This window comes from Nicotiana sylvestris, chromosome 11 (assembly GCF_000393655.2).
Source record: "Nicotiana sylvestris chromosome 11, ASM39365v2, whole genome shotgun sequence".
NCBI classification, from domain to species: domain Eukaryota; kingdom Viridiplantae; phylum Streptophyta; class Magnoliopsida; order Solanales; family Solanaceae; genus Nicotiana; species Nicotiana sylvestris.
Window position 1 is genome coordinate 129,984,599 of NC_091067.1, and position 21,700 is coordinate 130,006,298.

The 21,700-nt window shown below is 34.7% G+C and overlaps 1 protein-coding gene across 1 annotated transcript; it reads right to left on the reverse strand.

The window, feature by feature from the left end:
* Positions 1–15,486: 15,486 nt before the first annotated feature.
* Positions 15,487–20,941, reverse strand: LOC104246451 (lactoylglutathione lyase). Its single transcript, XM_009802263.2, has 9 exons — positions 20,768–20,941; positions 20,546–20,671; positions 20,374–20,435; positions 19,392–19,452; positions 19,195–19,274; positions 19,040–19,110; positions 18,169–18,258; positions 16,719–16,824; positions 15,487–15,724 (listed from the first exon to the last, which is right to left on the reverse strand). Exons 1-8 carry the CDS (start codon positions 20,888–20,890, stop codon positions 16,724–16,726), a joined length of 714 nt encoding a protein of 237 aa, XP_009800565.1. The 5' UTR covers positions 20,891–20,941; the 3' UTR covers positions 15,487–15,724; positions 16,719–16,723.
* Between the last annotated feature and the right edge of the window lie 759 nt (positions 20,942–21,700).

The following is a 21,700-nucleotide window of genomic DNA, read 5'->3' on the forward strand; positions in this document are numbered from 1 at the left end:
TGTTCTTTTTCCATCCTTCGGCCTCGGCCTTTACTGCATCCATCTCTATCCGATCTGGTCAAGTTTCTATTGGACCTGCGGGTTCGGACCATTATCCTCCCTATCTGACTCATCGTCACTAACCTCAAATACTCTCCTTACCTGCTCGACCAGGCTGGAATGCTCCTTCTGAGCCGCCTCTAACTCAGCTTGGAGTTTCCTGACCTCCCCCTCACGTTGCTCACTGAGAAATTTGTAAGCATCCATCTTCTCAATGAGCCCTCGGGTCTCAGCTTCATGTTGGGTAAACTCTTCTCGATATCGGAGGAAAGTCTCTTTATGGAGCACCGAGGCCTACAAACACAAAGGGAAGAGTTACAATTTTTTAATCTAAGTACATAATAAAAGTCGTCAAGAGGCATTCGAAGTTACCCTATTTAATGCTTGTTGGGCTTCGTTGAATAGGTAAGGTGCGTCCACCTGGTTCATCTTTGCTTGATCCTCTTCGGTCACCAGGCATCAAAGATAACTTACAACCCCCACGGGGGCAGAGAGGACCCAGGCATCCTCCAAAATATACATAATAATCGACCGCTTCCGGTCAGGATCTGGGCTCGGAGCTGGGAACCAGTTTACTAGTTTCGGGCTCAAAGAAGGCCTAATGGTTCCCGAAGACGGACTCTTCTTCGATATCGGTAAGTCACCCAACCCGGTGATGTTAGTAGAGTCTAAACCTTCAAAGAAGTTATGGAAGGGTTTACCACCCCTTGGGGCTCCTCATTTGGGCGTCCTTTTAGCCTTTAGGAGTCGTGGATCATGGAGTCGATAAATGAGGGCGACTCAGAGAGATATATCACTCCAAGTGCATCCTTTGGAGCATTATCCTCTGCCCGAGAAGCATCAGTTGCAGCCTTTTATTGACCTCCTCAAATTGGGGCAAATCGGCCTTTCCCCTCACTGGTTTAGAGGCCTCGATCATTGCCTCCTTATGTTTGAGGCAGTTCGGTGTTTCCTCACATGCGGACCACCAGATAGGAAGTTTTTTCTTCTTGTTCTTCGGACTCATCCCTCAACCGGTAGATTGAGTCTGATAGGAGCTCTCGGGCGGTGGTGCTTTCCTTGGATTTGCGCACTAGCCTCCTTTTTGATTTTTTCTTTTTTCAAGTTCGAAGAACTCGGAGCCTTTCTCATCTTCTTCTCCTGCCTCGGGGAAGGGGACTCTGCGAGGTTGTCCTCGTCACTAGATGGAGGCCTCATGGCAAAATCCTTGGAAAGACCTACAAAGAAAAAGGAAATAAGTAAGAACTCAACAGCAGAAAGGGGATCCAAGTGTTGCTCACTCAAGAAAGTAATCTCATCGTGAGAACGTGCCTCCCACCGGCCCTTCAAAAGTTTGCGCCATGCGCGCTCGGAATATGTTTTCTGTGAGACAATGTCCTTAACCAATTCCTTGAGTTGAGGAACCGCGTCCGAAACCTGAGCAACAGCTGCATCGACACCGAACATCGATAAGAAAGGAGAAAAAGAGAGTAAAAATAAAATTTTGGGAAAAACGGAACTTTACTTACGTTTTGTGTTCCACTCCTCGGGGAACAGCATGTCCTTGGCCGGGATCAGGTCCGAGGTCCTCACTTGGACAAATTGGCCTAGCCAACATCGGTCGCGATCTTCATCAATACTTGAGAATGGGGCTTTAGAGACCCGTCACGCAAGTTTAATCAGTCCCCCCAGAAGAATCTGAGGCTGTATAGGCGCATCAGATGGTCAAGGATGATGTGACGACCCGAAATATCATCTTATGTTTTAGAACTCAATTCTGCACTTTTAAGCTTTAAACACCTCATTTCATCCCTCCACAATTTTCATGCATAGTCGGGCATTTTTTCGAAAAGCTTTTATGTTAAAAGTGATAAAAATAAGAATTCCTGCCTAAAAACTACATTTGAGTTTACTTTGGTCAACATTTTTGGTAAACGGATCCAGATTCATATTTTGACGGTTTCGGTGGGTCTGTATCGTGATTTGGGACTTGGGCGTATGCCCAGAACCGAATTCGGAAGTCCCTAGCCTGAGATATCAGACTTTGTCGAAATTTAAAAGTTAAAGGCTTAATGAATTGGAAATGTTTGACCCATAGTTGACTTTTTTGATATCGGGTCCGTATTTTGGTTCCAAACTTGGTGTAGGTACAATACTATATTTATGACTTGTCTGTGAAGTTTGGTGAGAAATAGAGTTGGTTTGAAATGATTTGGACATCTGGTTGTGAAAATAGAAGTTTCAAAGTTTTCTTGAAAATTTTATTTTATTTGATGTTCAATTCATAGTTCTAGGTATTATTTTGGCGATTTGATCGCACGAGCAAGTTCGTATAATATTTTTAGACTTGTGTGCACTTTTTTTTAGAGCTCTGAGGGCTCAGGTGAGTTTCGGATAGGCCAAGGAGTGAAAATTGGACTTAGAAATGTTGCTGGTATTTTCAGTTATGTTCCAGGCCTCTGATCTTGTATTTGCGAGATCAGACATCGCATTTGCGACCTCTGAGGGGTTTGCATTTGCGAGATACTCATCGCAAATGCGAGTAGCTAGGCCACGCAGTTTTCGCATTTGCGAAACATACTTCGCATTTGCGAAGTGAGTCTGGGAAAGGCAGTGATCGCAAATGCGATCACTAGGTCGCAATTGCGGAGATTCTTGTTCACATTTGCGATCTAACCTTCGCATTTGTGTAGGTAGAAGGAGTGTGAAGTACTTCATATTTGCTATGGTTCCTTCACATTTGCGGGCTTCACATTTACGAAGCCCAGGTTGCAAATGCAACATCTGTAGCTGGGTAAAAATGACTTAGACAAGATTTTTGATTCATTCTTCAAATTTTCAAACTCAAGAACCCTAGAAGCGATTTTTCAAAGAACTTTTATTCCCCAAATCATTGGTAAGTGATTCTAAACTAGTTTCTTTCAATCTTTCACTACTTTTCCTTAGATTTCAACCTAAAATCTAGAGTTTTTCATGGTGGAATTGGGGGTTTTTGGGTAGAAATTAAGGATTTGGTAAATTGGGGATTTAGACTTCAAATTGAGGTCGGATTCCAAAATAAATCACATAACTGAGCTTGGGGGTGAATGGATAATCGGGTTTTGGTCCGAATTTTGGGTTTGGACCAAGCAGGCCTGGGTGTTAACTTTTGTTAACTTTTTCAATAATGACCTAAATTGAATCATTTACAATCATAGGTAGTTCCTAAGGCTTAATTTGAACCGTTTGGTTGGTAATATGCTAGATTCTATTGGTTCGGATGCTTGTTTGAAAGGCAAAGTGGTGGTTGAGCTTTGAGTTCAGTCTTTGGAGCGAGGTAAGTGTCACGGTTAACCTTGACTTGAGGGATTAGGACTTACATGTCTATTTGCTACGTGTTTAGATGTTGGGTGCAACATATAGGTGAGGTGACGAGTACCTACGCGTTGTTGTTGGGTTAAAGCATGCGGGTGAGGCTTGTTTTCTTGTAATTATTGCTTTCCTTTGATCATGTTATCCATGTTTAGACTAGTATAATCAAGTTGATCGTTCTTATCATGTTTACGGATCTTATGGTGATAATTGAGTATTGATTTCAAAGTTGAGGTTGGTATTGTGGAAACCAATATTGAAGTAAGACTTGTTCTTGTTATTTCTATCTCCCTGTTGTCTTTTGTTGATTGTTTTGTGGTAAGGGAGAGTGTTAACGCACGAAGGGTGATGTCGTGCCATGTTATGAGAGAGTAAAAGCACGAAGGATGATGTCGTGTCATATTGTAAGTTTTAATTCATGAATGGTGATGTCGTGCCTTATTATGAGAGTTAATGCACGAAGGGTGATGCCGTGTTATTTCTATTGATTATATGGTGAGGTTGAGAGTAAAAGCACGAAGGGTGATGCCGTGCATTTTCCTTTACTGTGTTTAATTGTTATTATTGGTTGAAGGTATATTGGTTGATCAAGCTCTCGTTACTGTTGTGATTCTCTGTCTTGTAATCCCCGCAGCATGTTCCCCCTCCCGATATTACCTGTCTATCTTTTACTTGTCGTTATTTTGTACATATGCACAGATTTATTATGTGGGTGTCTTTTCATAGCCTCGTCACTACTTCGTTGAGGTTAGGCTCAACACTTACCAGTACATGAGGTCGGTTGTAATGATACTATACTGCACTTTGTGCAGATTTTGGTATTGGTACCACCTGATCGAGATGCGTAGTAGCTCGAACTAGTCCATCGGAGACTCAAGGTACATCTGTCGGCATTCGCAGACCTTGAAGTCTCCGTCTATCTTTTCTTTTATTATTGTTTCTTTCACTTAAATAGTTGTACTCCTTTCAGACTTTTATTTGTAGTAAATCCTAGAAGTTCGTGAATTGTGACTCTAGATCCTAAATGTTTTAGATATTTTGGGTTTATGGTATTTGGTAAAGTAAATTCTAGTTTCTGTTTAGCTTAATTGTTCTTATTATTGAAATTTGTTAAAGTTGGTAGTAAGAATCCTGTAACGTTGTCTTGCCTAGCAAGTGAAATGTTAGGCGTCATCACGGTCCCGATGGTGGGAATTCTGGGTCGTAACAGGTGAATGGGCATCCGTTAATCTTGCTCACGAAAAATCGGAGAAGAATAACTATCCTCCAGAACGACGGGTGGATCTGACCAAGGCACACCTCGTACCTTTTACAGAATTGAATGATCACCGGGTCCAACGGGCCCAACGTAAAGGGATAAGTGTAAACACTTAAGTATCTTTTAACGTGGGTAGTGATATCTTCGTCGGGCTCGGGAACTACCACGTATTTTCTGGCCTAGTTATAGTCCTTTATGACTGTAGGGAGGGTCTCTTCGGTGATCGAGCAAATATACCTCGATACTTTCTCGCCCCGGCCCTGAACAGGTGAAGGTTTTTAAAATTTGAAGTTGGCGGCCACCGAGCACCCGCTAGAAATAAATGCGTCAAGAGAAGGTTCCGCCGCTGGTTCCTCGCCGGTCGAACGTGATGAAGAAGCAGTTTCTTTTTGAGGAATTGTCTTATAAATCTTTGCCTTTTTTCTTTTTAAATAAAGGGTAAGAGATAAAGGAGAGGAAGGTAAAAGGGCGATACTTAATGATTTGGAGTGAAGACAAGCGAGAGTTCTTACAAAGACCTCAAGAAATTTGGATACAAGTGCTAGGAAATGCAAAGATTTTTTAGAACAAGAGTAGAGAAGGTCTGAATGTAAAGTTTGAATGAATGAAGAAGGAGGTATTTATTGTTTTCAAATGACGATTCAAAACAAGAGTGGTCGACCAACAACTAACGAGCATTTAATGCCTTTAAGACGTGACTGACGAGACGTTTCGTTCATTTTTGGCGTTTCTGACACAGAGTATCGAGGCGAGATTCGGGGGCTCATACCGTTTCTCATCGTTTACTCTCCAAAAAACGAGGGGACTATCTGTATACGGTCGAGATCGGGCTCGTCTATTACATGACAAATCGAAATTGAAACGTAATAATTTTGAAGATCGACCCCGGGTTCTGTCAGACCGAGGTACGAGGTCAGAATACCCGTTCTCGAGGAAATATCCGTTCTCGAAGAATACCCCGGAATCAACCCTGAACCGAATGAGCTCGAGGAAATATTGCCAGACCGAATAACAAAAGGTGAAATATCTGTAACCGATCGGGTATCACGATGAAAATTCCGGGACATATCAATGAGAAACCGGCTAATTAGCAAATCATGAAATTTTTACATTTTATAGAATTGTAACTAAAGTGGGATTACCTTGCTATATAGAGGGGTCTGATTATTTTTAAGGGACATTTATTACACGGATCTCAAAGTAATATAATATTATTTTCTTTCTGTAAACTAATGTTCTCCTGTATCTGATACCATTTGAATTGCATCCAGTTCAAGGGAAACTCATTTTTTCAAGGCTATAATTGTTCAAGTCACACAGTTTGAATTTATTCTATCACTGTTTGCTTTAATTTCAATTCAATTCATCGCTTTGTGTCAAATTAATCCACGTATCCTTAAAACCACTTACAAATTTAATTGTTATCCGATTTTGAGGGTAAACACAAGCTAAAAGCCTACAAGAAGTATATTGTGAGAGCAACAAATATTTATTTTCACATCAAGTTAATGAATTAGTTTCTTCTATTCCAATCTTTTAGTACTAGTTTTCATCTAACTTTTGTTTTTCTTGATATTTCAATACGTATGCATATATCATCCTTTTAGTATTTATTAAAAATTTAAATATTTCAAATAGAAAGTATGAACCGGTTGTTCAGAACATAAGGGGAAAAAAGTTGAATCATTGATACAATCCCAAAAAAGAAGAGATGATTGTACTCTAGTCGATATACTCAATCAGATAAAAAGACTTGGTTCTTTTTCAAATGCTTATATTTCTTATAGAATAATAATACAAGTTCCTATAACAATTGCATCTGGCCGCCCTCGACCACAAACTGAAAACTTGAAAGAAGTTTTTTAAAACTAAAATTGATAAAATCTTACTTAAAATCAATCATGACGCAAAAAGATTGAATGGATTAGCTATATTACCGATTAAAAAAGAATTATTAGAAGAAAATTATAATAAAATAATTATTCATAATTTTGCATCTCAAAAAGCTAGAAAATTAGATTCTAGATAAATTATAGTATATATTTTCTTTCTTTTTTTTGGAAAAAAGGTTAAAGGCCTCTTGTGTTAGTTTTGCTTTAGGCTTCCAATAGTGTTGAGCCACCCCTGACTGGTAGTGTGAAAACTCGTTAGATATTATGTGTTAAATCCTATGGAAAAACTGGCCAAATAAATACTCCTCTTATTTGAGCTTAGGTGTCGAATGTTGTACTACTAGACATTATTCAACTAACTTTTGTTAGGTCTTCCTGTAGTTTAGTGAAAAAGTCCACTGTGCCCTATATATTAATTTCAAATTAATTACTCAAGTATAGATAACAATTTCGCATTTTCTACTAATTTATTAAGTGTAATTTATTAATAAGTATAGATAATTTATTAATTCAAGAATCTTGTATGATGAGAAAGAGTCATGCATGTAGAAAAATAGATAATGATACATTGAAACTTATATGTATTTGGGGATTTGCATGGTAGCTCAAGATTATTGGAAAGTGACAGGAAGATAAATTAAAATCTCAGTGTTATTTCAAAAATAAAAGGCAAAAACTATTTATATAATTGATAGCCAGTTTTATAATACTATGTGGGAGGGGACAGAAATCAACTCATGTACGTGCATGGCTAATATTAAAGTAAGGGAGAAAAAAATATTAAGTTAATTGATGATTAAAAATAGTAAAATTTCAGACGTATATCACGGCAATGAACAGTTTGATCTTTAATATCTGTATAATGGTCCCATAATATGATGGATAGGGGTTGTTTATGATATGATTGATTGATCATTGATCATTGTTTCTTGAATAATTAATCAGTATGGGAAAGGGGTCCCCATTGAAGATGACCATTTGCTTAGCAATATCATCTTAGGTAAGCTCAACATTAATTTAATAATCCACTCGCGAATATATTCCGTCCTGGCAAATCAATATTTACATTTTTTAAATTTTTTATTCGGTATCCACTACCTGCACTAGTGATCGACTAAATTTGGATTGACACCGAAAAGTTTCATATTATGGGGTAAAATGCTCCTTAATAAAGATATTTTTAGGGTTCAAGCTCGAAATCTTTGGTTAAGAATAAAAGAATACGTATCACTATACCGCAGCCGTTATTGGTTTTTGTTTCAAAGCAATCTTTATATATTTAAAACATAATTTCTTGCTTTATTTGTTTTCTGTTAAAACGTTTACTTCTTTCCGTCTTCTTTAAAGTTTGACTAATATTTTGTAATTTTGTATGCTAGTCATTTTTCAAAAAATTACTGTACTTCAACTAGCGTTTACAACCTCGCCTCTCTTTAAAAAAATGTCCCTAATTATAACTTGAGTCAAAGAGATACCTTTTTGATTAATTCATAAACTAAATTGAAGAACTTTTCAAATGAGAATAAGTTTTAAATGCATATTGTAGTATATAATTGCAATTTTGCATAATTTACCGTAAAATGTTCTTCCTTTTAAGGGTTTGTTAATCTGGGAAATTTGAACTTTTCTTTCTTTGAAATTGTATTCATGTCCCATGGTTTTTATGCGGTCTCAATCATCAAATTGCTATTAATTTTTTTCTTTTTTTGTTCGCAAATTCAGGAGACCTTAGGCCAATGATATATGAAAAACTAATTTTTTACTCTTATTTAATTTACCCTTTATTTATTAAAGAGTAAAGTCCAAGACGATGGACAAGACAAATATAAAATAGAAAAAATATTTACGACTTCTTCTCTATTTATTGTCTCCTTAATTTACTTATTAAACAAGTACTTACTTGTTAAACTAGCTAATTTGACCAACAATGTGAAAATGTTTGACAATACGCATCTAGACTTTCTCTTTCTCTATTATTTTCTCGATGATTACTTCAAATCATAGATTTGCTAATCTGACCATAATCGTTTAACTTTTAGTAGAAAAAGAAATGAACATTTCAAGGTTTAAGCAAACAGTTTAATTTTGACCCTAAAATAAATAAAATGCAGTGATTAATAGGTTTACATGCCAATCTTATCTAATGCTTAAAACACAGATAATGTGGAGCGGAATTCATTGTCTTCATATTATTGTACATTAATCATATTTTTCTTAACTAATTCTCATGATTATTTGTGTTCATCTAATATAAAATGCAAAAGTCATGCATTTTCCTTAGTACTTGGCATCTTTATAGTCAAAATATAACTCATATCTAATGCAAAAGTAAACTCATGCACTTCAAATAAACTCAATAAATTGTCCTAATGCTTCCAAAAGTAAACTCATGCACAACAATTTAAAGTCATAGGAGCATTTATTAGTTTCACTCGTTAATTAATGTGAAAGTTAATATGAAAGGCAAACTCAAAAATATCACATACATATTTTAATTTGATTGGTCAAGTGAGCTTGAGTTCTTGAACTTTGTGAAAGCTATATGAAATAATTTGGATGAATCACTTTTGAATTGCGATATTGAGAGTTAATTTAAGAAAATTTTACATTAAGTAAGATATGCACAATTTATATTAGTGCTTCTGTAGTTCTGTATTGTGTATTAAAAATCAACAAGTTATGTTTAGTACTTCTATATATGATGTTTATCCTAATTTAAAAGTCAATATTAAGCAAATAAAAGGAAAATAAAGCCATATCTTGAATATAAAGATAGACACTAAAAATATATACAATAATATAGTTTTATATTTCTTCCCCTTTCTCCTACCTATGTCTATAGTTTAGGCCTAGAACCTACCATCTCCCTGCCACCCCACTACTCTTGCTGGTTTTGCAGAAATAGTTTCTGATCAAATCATTTATCCAAAGATCTAGTTTCAACCTTAAAGATGGAAGGTTCGAGTCACTTGATTTTGAGGTATTGACTTAATGATGTACTTTCTTTAACATAAACTGAAATTAGTTATGCACTTCAAATATATTAGTCTGTCGCTAGCTTGTTTGGATGGTTGTTACGTATCGTTTCATAATGTATCGTATTGTATCGTATTGTATTGTATTGTATTGTATTGTACTGTGTAGTTTGATGAATATATTGTTTGGATAAATTGTGTTGTTTGCTGTCATTTTATGATATCACGAACCAGCAATATGAAGAATAAACTTGCAATATTATAAAGAAAAATTATGATACGGGGTAAAATTACTATATAAAAAGGTAGGATAAATGATAAAATAAAATTATTTAACAATAATTAAGGATGAGATTGAGAGAAAAAGACGAGGTACCGATGCGATCACGCCAAATCGATCGTTACATAAAGTGGCACATTTAGTCGTTACGTTACCATAGATTTAACGATATGATACAATAAAATTTAAATAACAATCAAAACAAACATCGTATTTAAAGTAATAATACGATACAATACAACAGGTTACAACCATCCAAACAATCGCTCCTAGCTAACTAGAAATTTGTCATTAATCCATCGCTAAATGAGATTAAAAACAGATCTTTCTGTTTAGTTACAAAATTTATCCGTCGCTACTTTCCTTTTTTTCTTTTATAGTGAGTGCAAATTAAAAGGAAAAAAAGAAAGAAAAATATCAAAGTCGTAATGTGTACAACATGTGATGTCCCATGACCTGCTAGGTACAATTCTTTAAAGAATAAAAATGGAAGAAGAAAGGTAAAAGCAAAGCAAAGATTGACAACGATTTTTTTTTTTCTTTTTTTGTGGCTCGATGAAAATTATAGTGTCAAAGAAAGAAATAAAGGGTAAAATATGACAGAGGAAGGAATCACCTTTGGGAAATAGCCCTTTCACAAAGACTAGAGTCCAAAATTACAAGATCAAAAGATCTTTGGTCGGTTCTACTGTTTGCATCTCCTTGTTTTGCTTTCCTCTTGTGAAAAATCATTGAGGTACTATTTAAATTTGTAGTCATTTTTTTATCTTATTGAAATTATCATCACAACTTAAAGGTATATCTCCATATGAGCTACAGGTTAGCGGTTCGAGTTGTGGAATAAACTATTGATGCTTGCATCAAGATAGACTACCTACATCAGACCCCTTTGAAGTGCGATCCTTTTCCGAACCTTACATAAACACAAGATGTTTTGTGTATTGAGCTGTCCTTTTTTTAAAAAAAATCTTATCATTGATTCCCATAGTGTGGCAGCTTAGAGTCCGAAGTCATGAAGTGCATAATTGAACCTAAATTGAGCACAAATATGTTGCTTGCTGGAGTTGCATGTGTGACGAAAAGAGATTAAAAAGTTCCATACAGAGAAGGAATATGTAACCTGCTCCTTTCTTTTTATTTCTTTGACGATTAAGGTTTTTAGACCTAACTTGCACGCATTTCGATTATTATCAGCACCAACATATGTGCTGAATAACTATATCAAATATTAGGCAACCTGAAAAAAATGTCTAGTGTTTTTCGACTTAAATTTAAACTTTAGTCTTTCATGATTTTCACAAATTACCAGTTTCTTAAGCTTATAGCACATATATAAAGGGGAAGTAAATCCGACCTTGTGGTTCTGGATTAACTGGGGAAGTAATAAAAGAAAAAGAGAAGATAATTAACTGTCCTTTTTATTTTTGTCACTGCTATTGTCATATGAGATATGGGGCAAGAGAATGTCTTTTCTAAGTGAAGTGTAAAGGTCAAAAGTTTTGTGGAAATCTTAACTGACAAACTGACACTCATTGAAATATATAAATGAATGAATACCATGAGTTTTATAAGTTCTGATTGAACAGTATATCATTTATGTTGTCAACAATCAGAAAGGACTCTCAGATATAACTCTGGAAGTTTTTGCTTAAAGATAGAAGCATAAAATTCTATCACACCCTCAGCTTTCAACTCTGTCTCTCCTTCATTAAATTTAGTAGATATTCTTCAGAGTTCAGATCTCTTCCTAGTATTTTAATAAGAACTTAAATTTTGTATATTGATAAGGGTTCGAGCCGCGAAAGCAACCACTAATATTTGTATTAGGGTAGGCTGTTGTTTATATTACTCCCTTGAGATGCGATCCTTCTCCGAACCCTATGTGAATGCAGGATACCTAGTGCACCAACGACTATCCCATCATCTGAATTTTAGTCTGTAACACCTATCGAAAATTTACTTGTTATTATCTATGAAGTGACCTGATTGTACAATTATTTTTCTTACACTATCAATGCTTATAACTTAAACGCTTTTAATGAATGTATTACCAATAGACCATTCTCACTAAATCATAGAGGCCTAGGAAGTGTAAGTTTTGAAAGAAGAAAAGCCAAAGTGTCAAATCGGATTATGAAAACTACAAATTACTACGGCTAGTAAGGTTCTGAAAAGTAAATTATCGAAGCACCACAAAACATGAAGGATAAGAACCGAGCATATATATAATATAGTTTTAAGCTTAGTTTCACTTGCTTGATAATTTCTTTCCGTACAGAGAGGTTTCATATATTATTAAAAACAAACTCAAAGCATGTTAGAGGAACCAACAAAATTCTTTACTTTTTTCTTTTGTCCTTTATCCATCTTTTAGTAGTATAAGAGGTTGGATATATGTGCCAAGGCTATCACATAGAGATGCCAAGGAGTTCTTTGAAAAAACTCGGGAAAAAAAAAATCAGATAGCATGATTTACTATTGGTGATTGAAAAATAGCCATAATTTTAAAAGTAATTTAAATTTAGTTATTTTTCATGTAAATATAAAATCTGAACAAAAATGCCCTTAAAAATCCGCAAAAATTCCAACATAATATGCTGGAGTTCAAATATTTTACATATGAGATTTCAGCATAATGTGTTAGAGTTCCAGCGTAATATGTTGGAAGTTTATACGCAGAAGCTCTATAATCTAGCATATTATGCTGGAACTTTATGTGTTCAGCAAAGTAGTGACTATTTTTTGATGACTTTGCAAATGCTGACTATTTTTCAATTACCAGTTCGAAAACTGTCTAGCCCGTGCAATTTTCCCAAAAAACTCCTCAAATTACAACTTCAATAAGATAGTTTTCGCAAGGAGATGACCGAAAAAGTTGCAAAATAAACTTTTGAAAACAAACCATCTGGATTACAAGACTAGGAAAAAAAAATCATATACTACTAACACTTGAGACATACAAAAATATTGTTATGAGTTCATAAATATTGATTTTCCATTTTCTTTTTGCATCATATAAAATTTGTATTAAATTGTGGTTAAACTCATAATCATAAGACTTTCGGTGTTTCATGTTTGAGCTGGCATATCGGTTATAAAACCTTTTGTTATTGGATTTTCATTTTATATTTGTATGGTTGATATTTTTTTAGCATTGAGATGCAAAGAAAAGTTTCGATTGAATGAAGAAATACACGTAAAAATAGCACGATATAGCCAGTTTTCGGACTGGTCATTCAAAAAATGATAGCGTTTACCAAGTCAATGAGAAATAGCCACTATTTTGCTGCAACAGAGACCGGTCCAGCATAATATACTGGAGTACGATGCACCTGTGTATGAACTCCAGCATATTATGATGGACCGGTATACTTTGCTGGCTTCAGTATAATATATTGGAGACTGGAACACCGGTGCTCCAAACTCCAGTATATTATGCTGGACTAGTATACTTCCTGGAACTCCAGTATATTATGCTGCAGTTCTAGTGTACTTATGCTGGAACTCCATCATATTATGCTGGAGTTCCAGCATACTTATCCTGGAACTCCAATATAATATGCTGGAGTTCAAGCATACTTATGTTGGAACTCCAACATAATATACTGGCATATTTTCCGTATTTTGAATAGTGTTTTCGCTCACATTTATCTTTACATAAAAAGTGACTAAATTTCGATTACTTTTGAAACTGAGCTATTTTTGAACGATCAGTTGTAAATCTGATTATTTTTGAATTTCACCCGAAATAGATGAGTAGAGTAAATGGGTCATCATGGGCTAATTGGCAGGACTTGGGCCTAAAAAGCATAAATGCTCTGGGCCTTAGCCATAATAGCCTGGCCCATACCTGGTTCATTAACGTAGAAATGGCGTGGGGTAGCCACTATTTAAGGTGGTATTTATTTTTTATTCAGCAATTCTAATGTTGAGCAAAAATAGCCACTATTCTATTAAAATTAATATGAAAAGACATTTTCACCCTTTCTTCCATTGCTTTTCTTCCCAAACCCTCGCTTCTCTCTCAAGTTCGATACCCACTCATTTTTCGTTTTCTTTCCGGGAGATATCCTAGTTTCAATTTCTAACATATTTTTCCTCTCAAATTCATTTCTCTATTCTTCCTTTCTACCTTCTTCAACCTCAGTCTCTATCTCTAATCCGTTCTCTTGTTCAATTACATGTATAGTCGAATAATGGAGTTTTCTGCTCACTCTTAGTTACTGTGTAATCATTTGAGTGACTACTACTTGTAATTTCTCATTTAGCAATAAATTCCCATTTTTCGATTTAATTTATAATTTCAATTCTCAATAATATCACATTATAGCAGAATGGAAATAACCAGTAGCAACGGCGCCATTTCTACTAGAACTTAAGGACAATAGGTCCTGAAGTCCCGAACTTAGACTAACAAGCTCAAAAGTTAAGGACAATAGGTCCTGAACTTAGGATAAGAAGCCCAAAAGTTAAGGACAATAGGTCCTGAACTTAAACGAACAAGCTCAAAAGTAAGGACAATAGGTCCTGAAGTCCTGAACTTAGAGTTACAAGTTCAAAAGTTAAGGACATGTAGTCCTGAAGTCCTGAAGTTAAGGACATGAGTTAAGGACATGTAATCCTGAAGTCCTTAACTTAGAGTTTCAAGTTCAAAAGTTAAGGACATGTAGTCTTGAAGTCCTGAACTTAGAGTTACTAGTTCAAAAGTTAATGACATGTAATCCTGAAGTCCTTAAGTTAAGGACATGAGCAGAAGGGTATTTTCGTCCGGGCAGTTAAAGTTTATTAAAGCAGTAGCTAAAGACTAAAGACATTTTAAACAGTGGCTTAAAAGTAAATACATGTGTTATTAGTGGCTAACTGTGCACTTCACCTATCCAATTTTACAAAAATTAGAAACCCCAAAGGTTATACATTGGTGGATGGTATATCAAATTGTAATTAAGTTAAAGTCTCTCTAATAGGAGTAAATAAGTTTCTAATATAGTATATCTAGGTAAAAATTTCTATGTGAAAATAAATGACAAATATACGAGACAATATTATGAAGAAAGAGATCATTACGTAGATGCTGCAGGATTCTGTAGATAGTAAACTAAGGGGTCGTTTGGTACACGGGATAAGGTGGGATAAGATGGTATAAAGTATAGTACTAAATTTATACCATGTTTGGTTGACGGTATAGATTTATCTCAGAATAAATTATACCGTCAACCAAATATGGTATAAACTTAGTCCTAGACTTAATCCTGAATATCCAATCTTATCCCACTTTATCCCATCAAACTTGATATTATTTTATTCCACCTCCCAGGTAGAATAAATTAATCTAGGAATTATAATCCCACGGGATAATTTAGTCCGTGTACCAAATCATCACTAAATAGTATAGAATAGGAGCGAAAGATTAGCAGAACACAATTTCTCGGAAAGTTGCCTCTATTACATAATAAGCTACTTCTGTAGCTTATCTTAATTTAAAAAGAATAAGTGAAACAAGGAGAAACAGAAAAATTAATCTTATCCCATTCTTTCAAATAACTAAATATGAACTTCAGCAAATGTTAATATTATGGTAATAACTTTTTATCTTTGCCTAATTTCAGAATTTCTTTTTCCAGACTGTATTAGCATGAAATCCACAATTATGAGAATCCACAGGAAGCTTCAAAGTTGTAAGCAGGTACTTCAAAATCTAAGGACTATCAATGATTGAAGAAATCTTTTTCATTGTAATTAGTTTCGCAATCACAGGAGTTTTATCAACTTATTATTTGGGATACATCAGAGGTATTGTCCACAGTCCACAGATAAAAGCCTTTTCCCTAAACACAGCGCAACACTCATTTGCCAACACATTTAACCTGGAAAGAAAACGCTGTTTACGAGAACTCTCTCTTCAACAGATAGCTGAGTTGATCAAGACTCGTGATAGACACTCGAAGAGCCCCTGCACCAAGAACAAAAGTTCTACTTAGACATCAGCCTCTCCTATTCTTTGGGTCCACGATAATCTATATCCACACATTGTATATGGGGACAAAAACATGTTCAACAGAAAACACGTTCAACAAACAAGTTATTGATCTTCCTACAACGGGGATGTATTTAGCCTTGAGGCTCAGCCTCGACTAGAAGATGCGTACATGGACACAGAGAAACACCATTTCTCCAGAGCAGACCTCCAAAACTATCAATTGGTAAGCAAAGACCAATTTCACAAACTTTGGGCTGTCAGTCTTTGCATTAAGCTCCTGATTACCTTAACCGCTTTAACACCATCTATTTGTAAACCAATCAAATCTCATTATATAAGGGATCTCAGTTGACAAATTATATGAAATTATGAACCCCAACAACATTTTAGCACAAGACAATTTTTAGTTGGATTAGCGCACACATACATAATACTTATATTTTTTTTAATCAGCAATATGGTTAATCAAGTAGTACACAGAAAAAGACGCTATGCATGTGCAATTATAATTCATTTCCAACATTGTCCACTTCTTTATAGTATACAGTTATGCAGTATATGGAGCTATTTCCCCCCTAAATTATTGTATGGAACTATGGCATTCTTAATGTTAGATATATCCCAACTGACCTCAGAAAAGAAGGGAATGAATGGTCGATGAAAGAGAGATAAACTATCTTATTACTAAACAGTTCATGGCCCCCTTCAGTAAGAGTAGTAGGCTATGTCATTTCTACTTTCCTTCCTCAATTTTTTTGTCTTTTGGATGCATTGGAGGACCACATAACCAATAACAATCTCTCAGAGGTCGCATCAAAAAGTTGGACATGACCCAGAAGAAAGAGAAAGCCTTGACCTAGGTCGTATTACCAGAATGATATTTAAACATTTTTTGGGAAAGAATTAGGGCGAAAACTTCACATTGTAATTAAATATATAGCTATGAAGGTAATGAGAAAAGATTTACCTGAATCAAGAAGCAGCATCAGCAACTTCTTTGATAGTTTTAGTGTCAAAAATCTCGATCCAATAACCGTCAGGATCTTTAACAAATGCAATACCTTTCATTTTTCCTGCATAAAGACTTCCTTGTTTAGGAGATCAACTAAAAATATTTGCTAAGATCAGCTGATTATATGATTAAAAAGACAAAGGGGTCAAAGCATTCAAGACTACTATCTATCAGAAACTAGACAGAATGAAATCCAATATAAAACAATATCAGACAAGGTAAAGGTTAATGAATTTAGAATGTGTTAGACAGGGAACATCCAATAACCTTTGAACTCAAGCTACCAACAGATCATAACAAATATCAGAGACTTACAGTTTTCTTGCTTAAGCTTTCATTTATGAGGATTATTGTTTACTGGAATTTTCAGTGATATTGTTTTCTAGTATATTTTACTAAATTGAGTACATGATAATCGATAAAAGATTAATCAGTTGCTTTTTGCGGTACAAGTGATTTTTCCTATACAGTAACCAAATACTAGTATTTGATCTGAAACTGATTTAATAGAAGGTTTCATATTAAAATCAGGTAAACACTACAAACATGTCATAGAAGCAGTTATCAAGGAAAAACAGGTAATTAGTGTGTAGCTTCTCTGTTTGAGCGATCGGATGGTTTCCTTATCTCGTTAGAGTTTCTTTGTAGAATTAGAAGTCTTGGAGTAATATAATGTAGTAAATGATCTAGATATAGTGCTGGAATTCTTGAATTCCTTATCTAGTCCAGTGAAACTCTTGTACCTATAAAGACCTCCTTGTTCTTGTAATTATATGAATAAAATTACTTACTAAGAAGGATAAATATATAATAATCAGCGTAGATGTGCTTATAGAAGCTTTTAACAGAAGACATTGTCCTCAAACATTTCCTCAATTTCTTCTACAGTTCTGCTAGTTCTTATTTCTCAAAGCTTTTATTCCATTTTTTTAATTAAAAAAGGCATTGCTATAGTGCAATTTGAGAACCCATCTTTTTAGTAATCCTTTGAACACAAGTTATGACCTAGTTTTCAGCTCACTTTTTTCCTCAATGCCCAGCATATGCTTCAAATCTTAATGTGTGCTTCATAATACTATAAAAGAATCTGTTACCATTTTCAAAAAAAAAAAAAAAACCCTTATAAAAGACTCCAGTGACTAATAGCAGGAACGTGCATGCACAGACACAAAAGAGAAGATAAGATGAAGAGAATGTATTTATGAAGGAGAAATGTCAAAATTTACTTCTCAAAATAAGCAGTTCCACTGTACCAATGAGATTCATCCATCAAAGCTCATATAATCAAAGGTCATAGCATTTCTTTAGTGTTGCATTGGCAAGTTCAGTTCAGTTGTTAAGCTTGCATTTTTACACAAAAATCATCTCAAAGAGGCCTATAAAGTCTAAACTAAGGTTAAATTACCATCAAGAGGCTTCTTTACGAATTCCACACCCAGTTGTTCAAATCTCTCGCAAGCCTTGTAGACGTCATCAACAGTGACACCTATGTGTCCTGAAAGAGGAGGAAACAAGTCAATCAGCATCAAAATAAGAATTTTAACATCTATGGTGACATGCTCTAGTTCCTCACAGAATGGCCGGTGTAGATGCAAAGAAGTGAGCAGCGAAGTTAATGAAAATAGGCAGCCAAATACTCTCAAGTGCGCAACAATTGATCTTCACGTATCTACATAGCTTGTGACGTTTGTCAAAAAACTGGGTTGCAAACTTGTATAGTACAATATGACTTCCATTCATAACCATTTTGGTGGAAAATAATCAGTTAGTAGAGGAACCAATGTCCATCGTCAGTTAGTGATCCCTTTCATCTATTCTGACAAAGGCTGTACTTTTTCCATCCCAATATACAACGCATATTCTTCATCTAACGAACCATCTCAATTGAGTTGACCAACTTCTTTATGGTGCAAACTCTTTAATTTCAAAGAAGCCAGTTTTTGAACAAAATTAACCCATATGTGAGCCTAGCTGTCATGATCATTAAAGTACATAATGTAGAAGGTTTTGTCTCCAAAATATCTGCTAAGATGTTTAATCAAAGTCAAAGGGAGAAACAAACAATTGCCAAACTGCATTAGAATAATGCAACCACAATTAGAAATAAAATACATGATGAATAATATGCATTTCTTACACTTTACATCAAGACATGGCGAGGTTAAGGTTTCACTGTGAAAGCAATGGGGTAAAATAAAGAGACGGAAAATGAAGACAAACAAAGAAGCACTCTAAACTCTAGGAAAAAGAAAGTTGAAATGTACTAAATAACATACCAAAACCGCGTGGTTCTGAATTCCCATTGTGGTAACCCGTGAAATTAGGGTCACTCTCAGTACCCCAGTTGCTGCAAATAAAAATTTAGAAACAATGAGTCACCAGATAAGAGCAAAAAACGTAGAGGTACCACACACAAAAATAGAGTTCTTACTGTGTAAGCTCTAATGTAGCTTTCTGACTAAAGGTCCAAGCCGTGCGTTCAGCTGGATCACTGGGTGCTGATGATGTATCCTACACCACCCGTAAGCAAATATAAATGAAAGGAATATCGAAATTGGAGAGGGAAATATATCCAAAAGGAAAGAAGATAAAACAGCATTCCAAACACAAAAGGTTTAAGAAACTTACCTCATATCCCATGAAGTATAAGCTGAACTTCATCTCAGAGAAATCCAATCTCTTGAGTAAGCTGTAATGGACAGGTATGAATCATACTAAAATTTCAACTCAGCATTTAGCTTAAGCCTAAACTTTGGTCCAACTAAGACAACATATATCTATATTTCATGGATTTCAGAATTTGATCAAACTCATCGTCATAAAGTTTAGATTTTTATCCTTCTCAAAAAAAAAAAAGTTAAGATTTTTATTCATCAAACATAACAACATTAGCCTATTAGGGAATCCAAACTTAAGCTATTCGAACTTATCAAATACTATCCACATCAAAATTATATAGTGTAACATGACACTAAATTCCATTAAATTGTAATTTACCAATATAAGCATTAGCAAAACACTACGCTAGGCAGGAAAACCAAGTACATTGTTAGAAATCAGTGTGTTTGTGGTGAAGAAACTGGATATACTTCAAGCAGTATACCTTGTTAAGATCACTTTCCAAAGAGAATTATTTGTCCCTTGCAAATACTCTCTTAGGATAGAATGAAGTAAAGCCAAGAAATAATGAAACAGATCTCCAAACACACAAGGATCAGTGCTGTAGTCACCAAACTTATGCAGTTTTTCTTAAGGAAGAATGTCGGTAATTAAAATATATATCAGGATATCATATGCCAAGGAATGTTCCCCTATTTATAGAGGATGTCTAATTCTTAAACAACAGGAAAGCACCAGAAAACAATAACCGAAGAGGTGCAACGAATCAGCCTAAGTGATACTCAAAGCGACGCAGCGTTTTCGCAAAGCAACATGCTGGATCAGAATTTTAAGCCAATAACCGTTTTCCCTTTTGCTTATTCCTGCTATTTTCTCTTGAAAATTCCAACATGCATAACATTAGCTTAGCAAAACTCAATGTTTCAGAGATATTGACATTTCTAGCAATAATTGAAAAAAACAAATATTTGAGGATAGATAGAAGACTTACGACATGCCCAGAACTTTGGAGTAGAATTCAAGACTGACTTTAGGGTCCTTAATTCTAAACATCTAAATTTAAAAACAAAAAAGAAAACTGGCATTAATACAATCAATAAAAACAACATAACCACTATTCACAATTCCTATGATACAAAAGAGGGAACCAATTTGGGGCTTACAGTTTGCTGCAAAATGTAACCTTTAGTTGCATCATCAGGAGTGGCATGAAGACCTGGGTTATTGGCGGGAGAATCTTTGGAATCTGAAGCCATTGATGATGATATAAACCTAGCAAAATTAGGAACCTGCAAAGAAAATGGAGGACAGAAAAAAGTATGAGAAAAAAGTGAACCAAGAAATTATTTATTTTTGTGAATCAAGAAATATTATGGGTCAGGGACCTTAGGTTTGATAGTGAAGAATACTTTAGGGGTTTGAGATAAAAATGGAAATAAAGAAGGTTTGTTAAGTGTTGAACGTAGTAGAGAGACGTAAGTGAGGGCTCTAGGTAATGAAGTGGCCATTGGGGATAATAAGCAAGCTTTGTGGTTTAATAGCCCAAGTTTCCCTTTTATTCTTTGTTTCCTTTTCGTGGATAGAAGTGACTAAATTATTCTGAAATTAAGATTTATAATTTAAAATTCAGGATAAATAAATATTATCTAATCTCTAAATAGTATCAGAATGATTATCTGTATACTTTCCCCTTTCTTTTTTTATGTCATGTTGTCTTTTTTTCTATACACATTTTGTCATATATATAAATTCTTGTCAAGATATAGATATTCAATGATACAATCTTTGATCATCATAGAACAGAATAAAATGACGTACTATGATACTTTTTATTTGTCTTTGATCTTAGTTTGGTGATTATCAATTTCCCTCGTATTTTCTATATGGCAACTTTTTTTTGTCATTATTCGAGGAAAATAGAATTTTTTTATTTTTGGGACAATTGTTAAGTTTTGATAAATGTATTAATATTCACCTTTTGTTGTATTTTTTTACAAGAGAGACGATGATCTAGTTAAAAAAGAGTAATTGATTTTGAGAAGTACAAATAGAGGTTTTTTTTTCATATGGGCGAATCACGACTGAAATTGATTATAGATTGTTACTTAATTTCAAAGAAAATGTGGAAGTGCTAATTTTAAATATTGTGCTAAGATTCAAATCTGTATTTCCATTTTTTATTTTATCATATGTAAAATAATACTTACATCTCACATAACTTAATGCGAGAAACTAAGCTCCTCGTTAGTTATGCGATGATAAATTTTTATTATGCAATTTATCAAACCCGACATTAGTTATATGGTAAATATTTTTCT

Bases quoted from the DNA above. Each gene is read 5' to 3' on its own strand.
- LOC104246451 (XM_009802263.2), bottom strand. From the start codon at position 20,890: ATGGCCACTTCATTACCTAGAGCCCTCACTTACGTCTCTCTACTACGT. The intron at 19,275-19,391 runs GTAAGTTTCTTA...CGGGTGGTGTAG, and splicing joins TATACTTCATGGGATATGAG to GATACATCATCAGCACCCAG. The intron at 19,111-19,194 runs GTAAGAACTCTA...TTTTATTTGCAG, and splicing joins GCTACATTAGAGCTTACACA to CAACTGGGGTACTGAGAGTG.